Genomic DNA, 16771 nt, shown 5'->3' on the forward strand with positions numbered 1-16771 from the left:
CAGGAAGTGGAACCAAAATAAAACAGGAAATCACAAGACAACATAGACACGAGACAAAACTGAATGAATTAACTTAACAAAGTTTCCTGGACATGACAGGTTTTCTTTAAACTCCCTTATTGTTTCTACCCAGTTTTAGCATTGAAAGCTGGAGAACGTCATCAGTCTCTACTAAGTGAAGCATTTAGAGACATTTAGCCTGATTCGATCCAGGACAATTAGGGAGTTGGGTTAGGGTTAGGGCTGCAATCACAAAATACAGTTTTTTATGGAAACAATGCCTAAACAATGCGGGAAAAGGATTTGACAAATTGAAGTGAAATTGAAAGAGTGCTGGCAAACCCACCAATGGCCAAAGGGAAAAGGATTCCAGGAAGTATGTTGGTATTGGTGAAGATAAAGTCCAGTCTGAAGGCTTACCAAATGCCAAGGCAACGCATAGCATCCTATAATGATATGCCGCTGTAGTCAATAAGGTACCTTCATTGCCGTTATCTGTACTGTGCTTGGGTTCAACTTTTCCATGGCCTGACTTGGCCTGAAAAAAGGGTGGCTAACACAAGGTTGTGTGGGTTGATCTGCAGTGTTGGATCTTCATGTTTTAAGTTATTATTGAACTGCATAAAATGAGAGAGCAATGAAAAACAAACAAATACAAACTTTTTTTATAACAGAGTTGAATTCACAGCAAAGTCACAGTCAGAGCAGATAGCCCTAGTGCTGGCAGAAAACAAACGAATCTTATCTTCTCTACTGCTTCTTTTTCAAGTTCGGTCTGTACTGGGTCTGTACTGATATGCATGGATATTTTACTTCTGGGCTTGCTATAGATGTACAAGCCTTAATCCACTTTCTGCCGTTTGCATGAATAAGTTTGCATGCTGCAAGTCGCAAAATTAAACAGCAAATTACACTGTTGTAAATGCCCTTTAGAATGACATAGGCGTGTTTTCTGATCTGACAACTTAATTTCTCTGTGCCTTCCCAAACCATTACCATTACAAATCTGTTTTATAAGACGACAACACTATAGTTAAGCTTTGTTTATGTTTAGGCACAAAAAACACTGAGTTAGGGTAACTGATAGATCATAAATCATTAAAATTACTACCCTGTAAGGAAGGAGACCATCATCAAGGTTAAAGAGAGACGTTTTGTTGAGCAGACCTCCTCCCTATGCAGACTTTGTCGCTCTGTAATAAAATAACCTTGCCCATATTTTCGAAGTTGAATTGAATTTCTAAAATCTCAGAAAGAATGTCAGACAAAGGCCAACGACAAGAGAGCAGATTTGATGGTGCACTTTTCTAACTATCCATGTAGTAATGTTGAGATTAAAACGCTGTTAAAGGTCCAGTGTGTAACATTTAGGGTGATCTATTTAGCCCAGAGTGGACAAACCAATCACTGGCTCTAGATAGGGCCTTTTCTGCTGTGTCAAAGCCACTGTGGCTTCTGCTATATGCTTTGAAAGGCTGAGCTATATTCAAATTTGCAAAAAAAAAAATCTGCTGTTTTACAGCATTGCCACTAGATGCCACTGAATCCTACACATTGGTCCTTTAAAGTCAGATGTTCTGCTGACCCAACCTCCCTCTGACTTTGTGTTACTTTATATTTTTAAAGTTAAATTGAAATTCAAGATCTTATCAGACAAAGGTCAAATTACATGAGAGTGAATTTGATACTTTTTAACATACAGGCATGTGGAAATGAAAAAAACTGTTAACCCAAAAAAAACAAATCATACACTTTTGCCCATAGTCCTACAACAGTGGATGACGCAATAAGACTTTTTCTAGCTTACCTTTTGATTTTTGAAGCATTGCAGGTACAGCAGCTTGATTCCCTGCTGGCAGCATATTTTGTCAACTCTCCATGAGTTTGTAATACAATAAGGAAGTGCTACAGGCAGTAAATAATAGATTAATATTTTTATCAAAAAGCTTTGAAGCCGCCAGGATCCAGGTATGGTTGTAACCCCAGAGCTCAGTGTGACAGAGCACATAGTGTTCCATTCTCCACACTTGATTTACTGCTGCGACTGGTTTAAAAGAAAGACAATAGGATTGGTGCTATTGATAATTAGTTTTTAATGTGCCACACTCATCATGTCCAATTTCATGCCCCTTAGGCAGCTGATCACAGATTTAATCAACACATTATTGCTTGCTATACTTAAACTGACTGGAGGGAGGGCCTCTCTGTGTATGTGTGTGTGTGTATGCCGGTAGGAGTGCAGGGGGGACAGAGTGTTAGCGTGTGTTTGTGTGATCGAGGAGCGAGCGGGAGAGGTTGTCAGCATGTGCATCCATCCCAGCAACGTCCTTCTTTGATAGACATTGAATATGTGTTCCGGGCCATTAACCAAGAGCTGCGTTTGAAGATGACGCGCTTGGAAGCGTGTGGTCGTGCAGTGTCGAAGGAAGCCATTGTTATTATTGTGTCGAGGCCGCCCTCACCGTATGAATACAGATGAAAGTGAGGCTGTTATGTCTGTTTTTTAGACCACTCTCATAGCACCTGGGACCTTTTAGTTTTTGGGGGTGTTTTTATACTATGTGATGTTGAATCCTTTTTAAACATGTTTTTGGTCACTTCATCCCATTATACAAATGGTCAGTCTTTCAGCGGTGCGCCCAAATGTTTTAAAGTCATAAGTGCTCAAAGTAGTTTTCCATTGCAGTATATCAATATATAATTTAGATGCACTAGTAGTGTGGATCAATAAAATATCCATTAATCATGCAACCTATGATGTGTAAAATTATTGTATTCACATTAAACAGATATTTATATTAGATAATATCTTCCTTTTGTATTTTGCTTTTGAACAGCTGGAACATATTCATCTTTCTTTGCTTCATTAATAACTTTTGAACTCTAATCACGTATTTTGGTGCTTGAATGCTGCTGGTTTTGTGCCTTCACCACTGCTGACTACAAAGGGACTATAATATGTTGTCAGGCTGGGAAGTGAGTTTAGAGGAAGAGGCAGAAATTCAGACAACTAGAGCCAGTAAGAGTACTGCCTGTGTTTATCTTGAACTACTTAGCTCCCTGGCTGCGAGTCAAATGTGGAGAGAGACATTGGGAGGTAGTGGAGGCCTTCATTAAATGCAGCTCGGGCCCTGGTGAAACCCTGGTTAATGTCCCTATCATCTCTGGAGTGGTCCAGCGTCTAGCTCTCTGTCCAAATGACTCATGTTTAATTCATCTCTGCAGTCCTTGTCATTTAACCTCACCTCTGGAGGTTGTAGGTCGGGGTGGGATAGCAGAGGCTCCCACAAGACCCATAAGGGGCAAAGCGACCATGCAGTTATTCTTCGCCCGCTCTCCATTTACTTAACATGGGGAGAGCTGCTCCATGTCTCGCCTATTGCTGTGTAATCTCCCTAAAGCATAACCCCCTCACCCCATCACACTGTATGAACCTGGACTCAGGGGTGGTCTGGGTTGGCTATGTGGCTCTCTGAAGCACTTCTGCTTCCTGTGTGCTACGACTGAATGTTTAAGCAGAAGACAACTGGTGCTTTGCTGTGAGACTTTATGACTGAGCAGTTTGTTCTTTGGGTTAGCACTTTAGTTTCTAGCTTTAGAAATAGGTTTTCAGGTGAGATCGAAGGCTGTCAAACTCCATTAAACATGATTTTCTATTATTGTATTCAAATTGCGTGGATTTCAATGTGTCATGCTCATTATACAGCTTTGGAAATTGATGCAATTTCTGTGTACGTACGTGGCAGTGACGTGGTCGGACGACCTATACTGAGGCCTTTAAGCTTGCAGAGGCACATGTCTAAGGATTTAAATGAGCAACGATTCCACAAGATACAACTTTACCACAAATGGAGCTGTGTAACAAGATGTAAAAGAGCGGAAATTGTACTCTTTGTTCCACTTGATCTTCACGCTGCATTTTCCTCAGAATTTCCCTGCTCACATGCAAAGGCTGCTTCCCTCTCACTCCTCTTCTCCCTCACTTACACACACCCACTCAATCTCTGCCTCTCTTTCTTCCTCTGAATGATGGTAATTAGAATATCACCATGATTGAAATTTGGCAAAAGTTGAAGAGGAAATAGGTTTTCTAATCAAAAGCTGCCTCGTTGCTGGAATCCTGATGCTTACTTGGCTGAAAAATGTTCTTCAATGATGGGGGTCTAAATGGATGCCAGACTGTATACTGAGGGCCAATGCTGCTCTTTCCCTGCAATGCTGGATTTTATAATGATGTCCCAATTAACCCATTTTAGCCATCTTATTTATTTAGAAGTTTTTGTTTTTGCTGTCATTTTTATGATGGTTGACTCAACAGCAACAGTCTATAAGGCACATGGCACTATTTCTTGGTGGTTTTTTACTATAATAAGGTGTTAGTGTAAATGCTGTTTCATAAGCTTTTGCTCTAAATAAAAATGGTCAACTACTGTATAGAATAAAGATAACAGCAACAAAATCTGATGTTTTCAGCAGTTTTCATTGTGAGTTAGTCATTTTTGGTAAATTTGGGAATTTATTCAGAGGGTTAGACGAGAGGATTGATTCATGTCTGTCTGTTAAAAATGAAGTTGCAGCCAGCAGCCTGTTAGTTTAGCTTAGCATAAAGACTGCAAAGCAAAAGGGAACAGCTGCCCGGACTCTGCCCAAAGCTAAAAGAAAATCCACCTACAAGCACCTCAAAAGCTCACTAGTTAACACATTGTATATCATTTGTTCATTCCTTACAAAATCCCAAAGTGACAAGTTGTGGTTTTACGGGGGGAGCACTGACTTTATGGAGTCGCTGCTGGTTGCTGGGCAACCCCACGCTTTCGCCGATGGTGTCATTCCTGTGTTGATACAGTACCAACATTTATTAACCTGAGCTGACTCTGTTCCTGTTTTAAACTACATATGCAAGGAATCATCAGTGTCTGCCACAGTCAAGAGTTCTTGTGTATCACTGTCTAAAAAAATCACATTCAGTTCAGTTTGTAATTCTGTAAATGTGTGGCATGAAACTAGCCATGTATGGATGAAAGATACCAACTTTACACTTCAACATCTGTCTGTTTCTCAAATCAGCTGTGGTCTTTAAATGATTTTCTTTTTGTAGAGGGGAACAGCATGGAATACTTTCCTTTGCATTCCTACCTGGCTTCTCCTGTACTTTACAAGCATGCACCTATATGCACTGGCAAATTGGGGCAATTCACTTTTAATTGGGGCTTTGGATGCTAACTTCCCTTTCTGTTTTTTTCCCTCCCTTCTACCCTTCCAACCTATCCTCCTTCAACGCAGGAGCTGCACAGTACCCAGGTAAGCCTTCCCTACGTCTGCATTCCTTCTCCTCACCATCCCCTCGCTTCAACACATGCTTCCTCTCAGCATCTATAGTGTTTCGCTATGGTGTTGCGACCAGTCCGCCATCTTTCTCCATTTCAGTTTCTCTCGTTCTCTCTCACATTTAGATAGATCCTGCCTCTCTCTTGCATTCTCCACAGTCCATTTCTTCCAAATCTCATGCTGCTGTCATTGCTGCTGACTGATATGTCTTCAGTTGCTTACCGGTGTTCTAAGTAGCGATAGTTGTAGCATCCTAGTTAACAAGATAGTGCTTAGACAGAACTCAACGATATTAAGAGTTTCCAATACAAAACAGCATTAACTGTGGATGAATACCTTTGTAAGTAATAATATTGGAGTTTCCAGTGTTTGTTTTCTGTTTGCACACACACTGCATATATGTTCTTAGCTGTCCCTGCATCTTTATAGTAGTTGCTAGTGATATAGATATTTGTTTAGACCAATGACATTCTGTATATTTTAATAAGTACAAAATATTTCATTATTCATTCTTGAGCTATTAACATTGCTATTCAAGTCAATACTAATACTAACAATCAAGTTTAACTATGGGTTTAAGTCATTTTGGGAATAACAATAATAAATATATTTATGTCACTTCTTACCTATGTTACACATCAGGGAGATAATAACTAATTGGAATAAAAACAGATACAAATAAAAACCTTTTCCAAAAACTCTGACAAAAAGAAAAGTTTTGAGACTAAAAGAAGCGAGAGATTCAGTATGTATTAGTTGATTAGGCAGTGATTTCCATCATGTGGGGGCTCTAATAGCAAAAGCCCGATCACCCTCTGTCGCACACTGTAACCTGGGAGAATCCAGCAGGGCTTCATCCACAGATCTCAAGGCTCAAGAGTGGTAGAGAAACGTATGTGCAGGAAGTGCAGAGATTTGGCTCTGACAACTAGAGACAACCAACTTCCTCTCGACATTCTGCAGTGTAAGTTTGGACTTGCAGCAGTTTGTAGGCTACACAGTGTTGCTTACAGTGTCAGTACACTTATAGAAATGTGACGAGGTTTGTAACAAGCTTTAAAAGAGTCGAAAAGTAGTGAAAAATCCAGGCATCAGTTCTTTTTGAATCTCCTCTGTCCATTCAAACCCCTGCATGTACTGTACAGACATAAAGCAGCACATTATCATTCATAAACAACGGAGCAGCAAAGAGAAATACTGTTTTCATTCACTAATTAATTCCAGTCACTACTCCAGCTACATGTTCCTGCTACTGTTGATTAAACTCTTGCATATGTTTCAATTTAAAAGCCTGCCAGGATTGCACACTTTGAAACATCTGTGCAGGAATTGTGGAGGATCAGTAAAAGTAGCTTAACAAAGATCAAAACAAGTATCCAAAATTAACCAGCGAGTGTGAACATGACCTTTTTCTCTCAGAGCGACTCTTCCTGATGTAATTAGTGCTTGGAAATATACTTTATAGTAAATATATAAGGCAACAGGTAACCATGAAGGTGTTGCATTTGCATGACCAGCAAACTGACTGGAACAATTCAGGAAACCAGGGTGTCTTATAAACTACATTAAAATAAAAAAACAATGAATAAATGTCTGTCGCCAATACAATTGTTCTTTCTGCAGTTGAAGTAAATAAAATCCATGGCTTTTGATAAGTTACAGTAGTTTAAGTTTTGAATGATAAAAATAATTTAAAAAACATTATTTGTCTGGTCAGAATGTGCTTCTATAAAAAAAAAGTTTGCTGTAAATCAAGTCATGCTGCCTCTCTAGCTGCCTTCACTCCCCCTCTCCCCTGTATCTCCCCTCCACCAAGCCTTTTAATCCAATTAGCATTGCCAGCGACAGTTATTTATATGTACATGAATTAGAATTGAACAGTAAGAGATCCTCCCTCGGGGACGATTGGACGGAGCCCAGTCCTTCACGGGCCTGTTCTCGGTCACAAACCTATGCCGCTGCCACCAAGCAGTGGTGGTCCCTGCAGCTGAATGCCAACAAAGCAGCAACAGAAACTCACACCAACGTGCACTGCCAATGACAATCATCATCTCATCTGAGTTTAATGTGAAAACCCTCAGCGCACGCTTTTTATCCTCGGCAGCGAAATGCTCGAAAATATTGTTTCATCTCCTCAGTGTTATCTTTTCTTAAACTGTCAAGACTAAAAGAATATTTGACTCACTCAAATTGGGACACTCTAATAAGCCGTCTTTTCAGTGTTCAGGTTCATCTTAGATCTGTGTTTCTGTTGCATTCCATTGCGTTGGGCTGCAATGTGCCAAATGAGTAAGCTGCCAAATATGGCTCGCTCACCCTTTTGAACTGTTTGCCAATGATTGCAGTACTTCAGAGGGTTTGAAAAAGTCATATCGCAATATTGGCAGCATAAGCCTTTAATGGTTTTTAATACAATATGTTTGGAGTACATTTTTAGAATTTTTCAAAAGTTGGATTCATTATTGATGCCCTTTTTAGTTAAGTCACGCAGACGTTAATGTTTACAGTTGTTGATGTGCAAAGTCACTTGCATAATTACACGCTTAAAGTTAATTAAAGGCAGTTAAAGAACTTGATAAAAGTTTCAGACAGCATCTTTCAATCAACCCTAGAAGTGCATTTGCTTTTGATTAATCTTTATTTATTCTCACTTTGGCATAACAGTCTTTCCTATGTGCCAAGTTTTTTCTAAGTGTTGCCTACACAATAAATAAAACCAAAAATAAAATGTAATAAAAGCAACTAAAAATATCACATGTATCAAAACTAAATAAAAACAAAGATGCAATATTTCCAAGATTTATATTTACTTCATGAATGTGTAGCCAAAGCCATGCTTGAAGAGTTCCAGACCTGTGTTATCTTTGTCATGATTCTCCAAGTCTGTGGCACTGTGCTGGAGGGATTTTCATGATGCCATAGACAATGATGGATCACTAACTGGATGAAGCAGGCGACTGACGCAGGGGCATTTGTCACTATTTTCTGTGATTTTATCCACTAAAATATAAATATATGAATCAAGAAAATAATATACAGATTAATTTCACAAGGGGATTAATAAGGACCTGTAGTCGTGTTTTTTTGCGCAGGCCCCCCTACCAGGGTAATCTGGCCCTGCCCTGTGGGTGTTCAGTTGACTTTAGATTAGTGACTGAGGAGGTCATATCATATGACTCTCATCATTTTCATGCTTCATGTGCCCTGCGTGGAGACACATTCGCTGTGTTTCCCTACTCATTTATTGATTTGTACTTGTGTGCTGCCAACACTTAAATGTGAATTAATGCCATTTTACATACACAGTTAATACAAAATGGTCCACAAACAGAGCCTAATTACCTTAAGATGTTCGGTTTGTGTGTAGCATTACTCACAAAGTCAACATTACAACATTACACACTGAGATTGATCAGAGAGATTACTGTGAAACCATTGATCAGAGAGATTATTGTGAAACCATCCACAAGCAATGGATGAATATAAGAAACAAAGACTGGAACATTCATTAACAGAGAATCAGCAGAAAACTACTGTACTGTACTACTGTCTCTAAACCATCTGTCCAGAATAGTAATATATTATTAGTAGTAGTAGTAGTATCAAAGATGGATTGGAAACTTAAGGCAGAGCATGAGAATTTAGGTACAACAGGTTATTCCTTTCACTTCCCTGGAAAAAAGGCCCGGAGAGCGAGTAAAATATTTTTTGTTTTTAAAGTGCTTCCTTGGTTGACCTGCCGCTACCAACAAGACATCTCTGGTGTGGGTGACTAGTGTATTTGTTCTGTATGCCAATCAATAGAATGGAAGACATGAGAGGATGGAGGTGGGCTGAGGGACGCTGCATTTAAACACAAGGATTGTTATCCATATGTGCACAGAGAGAGGCTCTTTAAACACGCACAATGCATTTATGTGTGTGCACACAAGCACACACACACACAGACAGTGTACAGCTCAGATTAATGACTAAATCAATCACACGCATACAGTGTTTGCTTGTCATCCTGTATGCTATTCTTTCATAACACAGGTTCAATTTCCCAAGCTACTGAAGCTCTATCAGCGTTTCCTCAGAATATGTATTCGGCAAGGTCATCTCTCACTGCACCAAGAAAATTTCCCGACCTCAGGATGTGTCTTTGCTATTGCAATGTCAATAGTCCCCAGTCCAATGCCTTGCAATCTACATTTGTCAATACACGCGCTGCTTAGAGCCACACTGTGAGCTGAGGATGCAGCTCATTCATCAGATAGACCTTGTTTTGACTCCTGTTGACTCATAGATTTATTCAGGTAATAACTGGACACATTTTGAATCTTATTCAAGCTCTCATGTAGTGAAATGTCTACAGATAAAACTGGTCAAGGTCAATTTTTTACTGTTTGCTAGTTACTAAATTAGGAAGCCAAATCATTCAAAAGTTCCAACTATAGATTCTGCCAGGAAGATGACTAAATGAGAGTGAGACAATTAATAAAATCTAGAAGAGGAAACCTCATGCTATAAAAAAAATTGGACTTTATCGGGAACAAAGAGGGCGAACTCTGTAGTGAAGGGACGCACAGAGCTCTGTTAAAGAGCTCTCATGCGGGCAATTCCATCTGCTCGGAATAAACTACAAAGACAAAGTTAGAGGACAAATAAGGGTGCAAAAGGGCAAGTGCAATTATTGTAATGCATGTTTTTATTTATTTGTTGATAAATTCTTAACATATAAGGCTGGGGTTGTGTTAGTCACTGAATACTTTACTTCTTCCTGACACTGTCAGTGGTACTCCGCACCATTGGTGTAGTAAAGATGTAAATCTTCAAAATCCTGTTTTTTTGGCGTGCCTTTGAAGAACAACTCCATTTTATCGCCCACGTCCTCTAACGCAACCCAACTGTTTCCAGGATAATTGAAGTGCTCGCTTGCACTTCAGCTCAGAAACTTTGTCTCTACCCTCCGTCCCAATCACTGCCGGATTGGGTGAGTGAGTCGCTAGATTTACTATCTATCTAGGGCAATCCTTATATTTGACCCTGCTAAGTCATTTCCAAAAACAGCAGGGCACTTAAGTGTTAGCAAAAGCTCCTCAAACAGGAATAGAAATTTGTTGGGGACTATTTCCAGCAACGGAATAAACCACATTTCATGCTCTAGTGAGTATTTACTTAAACTGGATGCTGTTTGTAAGATTGACTTAAAATAAACTGCAGTCCAGATGGCAATGAAAGAACATATCACCCAGTGCAATAGTTTAATAGTTTTTGGACAGAATATGGGGGTCGATGGAACAGCAGAATGAGATCTATCAGGCTTTGGTTACACAGAAAGGCACTTATTAAATCAGTTCATTGTTGTGTTTCCCGTGGCAAATGTTAATAGTAAGAACAATATAGATTATCAAAAGAAAGAGCACCCTAGTTAAATAAAACTAAATTTAAAATAGAAATGTTTGATTTCTGGCAACATAGTATTATTGGATGACCAAAATAGTTTGTTGGACATTTTTACTCAAAAATCTGCAGATGCAGCAGGTTTTCACAGGATTAAAGTCAGTACAGTTGGATTGTTCCTGGTTACTGGACTCAAACCAACAGCATAGCTGCCAAAACAAATACAACACACTGGCAAATAAAGCCCATACATTTTAATTCATATAAGAAGCATAACTCAAGAATATTATGCTAACCCCTTCTTGTTGCATCACCACCAGTGTTTCAGACAGCGGTCCCTTATGTCTCTGCTTTACAGGCAGAAATGGCCTCTCTGACAGGTCTTGTTTGTGATCTGGTTCACTGAGAGCATAATAAAATCTAAATGGTTGAACTTTGACCAAACACACGTCTAGATCATTAAGTAAAATGGCACAGCTGTTTCAGCTATGTTCTTTTCTAATTAGTCTGCCATAATGTAGACAAGATATAATGACAGAGCCTGTTTGAAGGTTTTGATGTTTAATTATCTTTGACATTTCAAGATAAAAGAAATATTTTGTTTTGCTGCTCACTGCAACCACCAGAAGAGACAAACTAGTGATTGAACTTAAATTTAGCTATATGTGGAAAATAAAAACTAAATCGACAGTCGTGACCTTGTCACTGATACTAAAGAGACTGTGAACACAAGCTGCTGTAAACAGCTTTACAATTTAACCACCCATTCTTATTACAGTGGCCATGGTAACTACTTTAAGCAGTAGCAGTGGAATTAAGTATAATGTGCTGTAAGAGGAGTGGAGTGTGAGAGGAAGTAAACAAGAGAAAGTGTACAGGTCCTTCCTTGAGGCTGTCTCAGGCTATGCTTGTGTCAAAGGAAGGTGGAAGATGATTAATTATGCTCAAATTAAATCAGGTTATAGGGGTATATAATCACAGTTTCAGATAATTCAACTTCAGCCTGATATTTACAGTATGGGGTGGTATTAAAAATTCATTCTTTGATTAGCAAATGTAATAATATGTAATTTCTCAGAGGGTTGCACTCAGTCATTTTATAATGATTCAATTATTTGTCTTAATTAAATCATCAAAAATAATAAATGACTGCATGCAACCCTCACTTGACAGTCTATTCTAGTCTACGTAGGTATCCAGTGCAACCGGTACACTGCAAAACTCTCCATATTGTAAAGTCATCTATGTCTACAAGTGAAGTTAATCAAAGTGCAGAAAATACCAAATTGCTATAAGAATGTTTCAATCTATTTTCAAAAGAAATCAACTTAGTGAATCAAAAGAAATGGGACCTTGATTTTAGACTTTTTACTACACTGTCAGATTTATTTATTTATTTCACTTTTAAAAAATACTTTAAGGTCTCTATTACAGTAAAATTACTTGATAATAGTTGAACCTTTGGAGTGCATCCTTGTAATGACAAATTTCTATGCACCGATGATATTACTGACATCAGTATATCATTTTTCCGCACCTAATAACAAATCTTACAATGAGGGATCTATTACCTGTGATGTCACTGAGAAATCACTAAAATACCCCAAATAGAATCTAATTGAAATTATTTTAAAAAATCTACTGTTGATATTCTTATTTCACACCCTGGTCATTATGTTAAATTATTTGAGGAAGCAGGACTCAAATCCAGAGAGAAAATTAAGATTAGTTCCAATGTTTTTTGATGTGTGTGAGAATGTAGCATTATGGCCACTGGAGTGGAGGCTTCTCAGCAAAGTGTTATTTGTGTAATAACAGAAGAAGTGGAACTAGAGCAAGGAAACCCCTGAGAGAAACAAAGGTTTAAGTAAATGTACTGCACAGAGAAAAGAGTAGCAAACTTGTGGTGATGGAGTATCTTGTGTTTCTCACTGCAACCCAACAGTAGGTAGGGGCCTCAGAAACCCAACACACTTCTGCTGCATGTTACCACACCAGCATTTACACTTACTTAAACGTTATGCTGCTGAATCAATATTGTTTAAAATTTACATGGAATAAGTATTATCACTGATTGACTTACAGGGCTCTTTTTGGTTTGCTGTCATCCCATAGTAATTCATTCATTCTTAAAGGGTAACTTCTGTAATAGGGCGTGTTTTTGCCACTGACCGTTATTACTAATGTCTGACAAGACGACCATCCAGAGAAATGTAACGTTTTCTGTGCCTTTCGCTTGATTGACTGTGTCAGACCAAGTCTCACACCAGGGTAAGTTTTGTTCTGAGAAGGATATGGTTTTACTGATACAAGTGTATTAAGCAAAAGATACGGAAAACCTTGCTCTGTGCAGTCATTTTGTTAGACATTGACGCAAAAATGTGTGAAAATAAGTATCTCAATTCCTTTGGTAGATTTTCATGGCACTGTTCCCGACCTCTGGCCTTATTGCAAATTCCTAAGTGGGCCTTGGTACCCCTGGCCCATAGCCTCTTCTGCTGGGCGGCGTTCATCCAGTTGTCATATACTGAAACCGCGTCTCTCTTGATTTGCATATAAAAAGTGTTGCGATAGCTGATTCCTTAGAGGAAGTTATAAAGCCTCTGTGACTCTCAGTTACAGCTGGCAGTGTAAACCAACACCAAGTATAGTCAACAGGCATAACAGTGTCTAAATAAATCTTTTTAAGAATGCATGTTTGCAGACCAGCAGCACGCCCACTGACATTTCTCACTCCATCGTTAACATTGTCTCCCGAGCTTGCAAAATGTCATTCTGCGATGTTCGTTTTTTGCCAATCTGTCCTGAAGTATGTCAAACAACAACCCATTGCTCTCACTGTATTTATAAGAGTAGCTGATAGAACTGAGGGTCTCAAGAGTCCCAGAAGCACCAAATGTCACTAATGCTGCTTTTCTGTATGGTTGGGATACGTGCACTGAGCCATGCCATGAGCAACAGCAATTAGAGCTGTGATGCATTCACGGCATGAGTGGTTTTCGCAACAACAGGCTGGATGGGCTAAAGGTTTGCAGAAAGCATCCGTTGCCTGTAGCTCTAACAAGTTCACTATGCTTGCTTCTTCTTTAACCATTCCCCATTGCTCTTCAGAACTAATCCACTTACAAAAAGCAATATTTCTATCATGTCATATATGTAGTATTTAAGTGCTTAGTAACAAAAGACACCACCAAGTCCAAAACGTCTTTCTGTGGTTTTGCCAGCAAAAACCTTTTTATTTGTAGCAGCAGCTGAGAATGTGCAGTTAGCATTAGCAGTAGCCAAAATACAGCTGTAGGATAGTGGATCAGAAAATAGAGGCTGCACTGGGTTTAGATGAAAAAAACTGTAAGAACAAGGACGTGGGAGTAAAACGAAACTTCAAACCAAAGAAACTTTTATGTTCCACAGGAGCTACAAAAGACAGCAGACTGGGAATGAAAAATGTCTGTGGACTGTTGACTCAAGCCAACCTCAAAATCCCCCATCTCCTCTCACAATACACTTCAATACTGCATAATCCACATTGGCAACATGAAAACAATATTTGTCCATTGCATTTCTAATATTGGTCAGATTGGTGAAGTTTGTCGGCCTGCTGTAAGCTTCAGATCAGTGTTTCTTCAGCTGAAACACTGCTGATCTCCAGTCTGGTGTGAATTTGACGTATAATGAGGCTACAAAAGTGTGCCTCCTCTCCAAATGAGACCGTCTTACCTTATGGAGATTACCTAATAGTGTAATTTGGTGCTTCTTGTCAACTCATGGTGTCAAAAATGTTTTATCTCCAAGAAGATGCCCTCAAACTGCCAACAAATGATAAACTGGCTGGTTTCTATGTACAGTACCAAGTTAAAGCTAAAAGCACCATTATCCAAATTATTATTATATTATACCATTATTATTAACACATTGAATCTGCTAACAAGCTGAAAAATAAGAATAACAGTGCAAGTGTAAATACCAGCTTATTAGCACATCTCTAAAAATAGTTAATAAAGAGGAAAGTGAAAATACACTTAATACATTTACTTAATTTATTTTATTCAACTGACTGCGAAGTAAAGAAAAACACTACTTTTTTCCAATCCATCAGAATTGTTTAACTCACTGATTTATTAATGTAATAAGTTAAACTTTAGAGTAATCACACAGTGTAATGGTCATATTTTTTGCACCACATGACTCATTTGAAAGATGGATTGCATTGCTGTGCAATTTTAGAGCTCCTTCTTAGAAAGACACCTTCGTCATCAGTTGTTTGTCTTTGTCGTGGTCCCTGAAGAGTAAACCTGCTTCGCCCAGCATGTGTCAGGAGATGCTGGTGAGATATCCACTTTCTGCTTTCTCACGCTGTTCTGCAGTTGCCTGACTCAACATAATATCCACACGACTTGCTACTCATTTAAAATGGTTGAGTCAAGATATACAGTAGCCCAACAAGCTGTTTTCCACCTGCACTCCTTCATGATGTGCAGATCTGATCTATGATGTGCAGATCTGCACACCATTGGGTTGACAAAAGTTAGAAAATCAGCAATTACAGATTTATCTAAAGAAATCACATTCATGGTTGCTTATTTCATATATACCTGCTGCATTTCTTTCTACAGTGATGTTCTAAGTGGCTGTTATGTTCTGTGTTATGTTAAGTCACAGCACGCCATTCAGCAAGTCCAGTTCTTTCTCCCAAACACACTGCTGTTATAGTTGACCCATATATGCCGCATCCTTCAACCAAGTTTCATGAAAACCCAGCTAGTAGTTTTTCTGTAATCCCGCTGACCCTAACCCTAAAAACATAACCTCCTGGTGGTGGCAATAATTTGAATAAAGAAAATGTTAAAAGTTTTTATTCTGAGGGATTAAATTTTTAGTTAATTCATAAAGTAAAAAGAAGTATAATGCATTTATGGTTTGTCCTGTTAATATGCTGTCGGCAGGGCAACATAACTTCGATACTATCCAAAGCCATTACAAATCACTGTTTCTAATGATTCAGTGACATATATGACATCAATATAGTTCTGGTTTGGTTAGCTTTTGGCATAAACATGATTTGGTTAGGATTATGATTGTCTATAGAAGCCCCATTTTTAACAAAGGCAGGTGTCCATTTCCAGTTTTATAAACTGACAGAAACATAACTGGCACTTAAGCTCCTGGTGAAAGTCACTGTCTGACATAACTCACAAATATCTAACTGTGGTACTGACAGTCAGTTTCATTAATGTGAACAAAACAGCCTTGAGACAAATCATAATGCTACCTACAAATATCTGGTTGCAACTTGACTAAGTCAAAATCCCCATTGTGACTGCACTCACCAGAAAAACTTTTCCTGAAATGATTAAAAATGTCAGTTGTAGAGGCGTCATTTTTCCCACCTTTCAACAATTTTCTTAACTTCTGAGCACAATTAATCGTAAAAATGGCCAAAGCTAAACTGCAGTTGCAATAAAACGGAATTATCCTTTAAGCATGTCCCAGTCATTGTATAATTCATTAGGCAAAGGCTCACAAAATATTCCGAAGTTGAAGACACGTTGATGCGTGGAGGAGTAACTAATGAATCTTGATATGATAGAGGACAGAAGGATGCTGCAGTGCCCTCTACCTCCCTCCCCTGTTCTCTAATTCTCTCTCTCCTTCCCTGCCCCATTCGACCCCGGTAAAGGCTCTCAGCTTTTGTTTATCTGGCAAGGGATGTAGAAGCATCTCCTCCTCCCCCCTCCCCACCATCCTCCCGCCTTGTCTTTCTTCCCTGAAAGATATTTCCAAATGAGTGAGCCCAGACCACAGCTGCCTCTCTGACGCATTAATCACTTGGCTGCCGCCCCCTCCGCTCCTACAATGCGCATACACACACTGCGCTCACACACACTCTCACTCATGGATAACCTGGTTCGACTCACACAAGTAAAGGCATGTACCGCCACCGTGTAATATAAACACATGTCAACGCACACGACTTGAGCAGGTGGATAAAAAAAACAGCAGCATGATACACACACACACACACACACACACACACACACACAAAGCACCCGCCCACCAC

General features: G+C 39.1%; 1 protein-coding gene across 3 annotated transcripts in view; it reads left to right on the forward strand.

Moving 5' to 3' along the window:
* cadm1a (cell adhesion molecule 1a) overlaps nucleotides 1–16771 on the forward strand; it is a 378997-nt gene that overhangs the window by 254069 nt on the left and 108157 nt on the right. For 2 of the 3 annotated variants that reach the window (XM_035667108.1, XM_035667110.1), the window contains exon 2: nucleotides 5284–5301. The exons of the other annotated variant lie outside the window; for it this stretch is intronic. In XM_035667108.1, coding sequence (XP_035523001.1) covers nucleotides 5284–5301 — 18 coding nt within the window. The remainder of the gene's footprint in view (nucleotides 1–5283; nucleotides 5302–16771) is intronic. 3 annotated transcript variants of the gene reach the window in all.

The sequence above is a fragment of the Morone saxatilis genome, unplaced genomic scaffold, assembly GCF_004916995.1.
Source record: "Morone saxatilis isolate NCDOM2014 unplaced genomic scaffold, NCSU_SB_2.0 Contig20, whole genome shotgun sequence".
Lineage (NCBI taxonomy): Eukaryota > Metazoa > Chordata > Actinopteri > Moronidae > Morone > Morone saxatilis.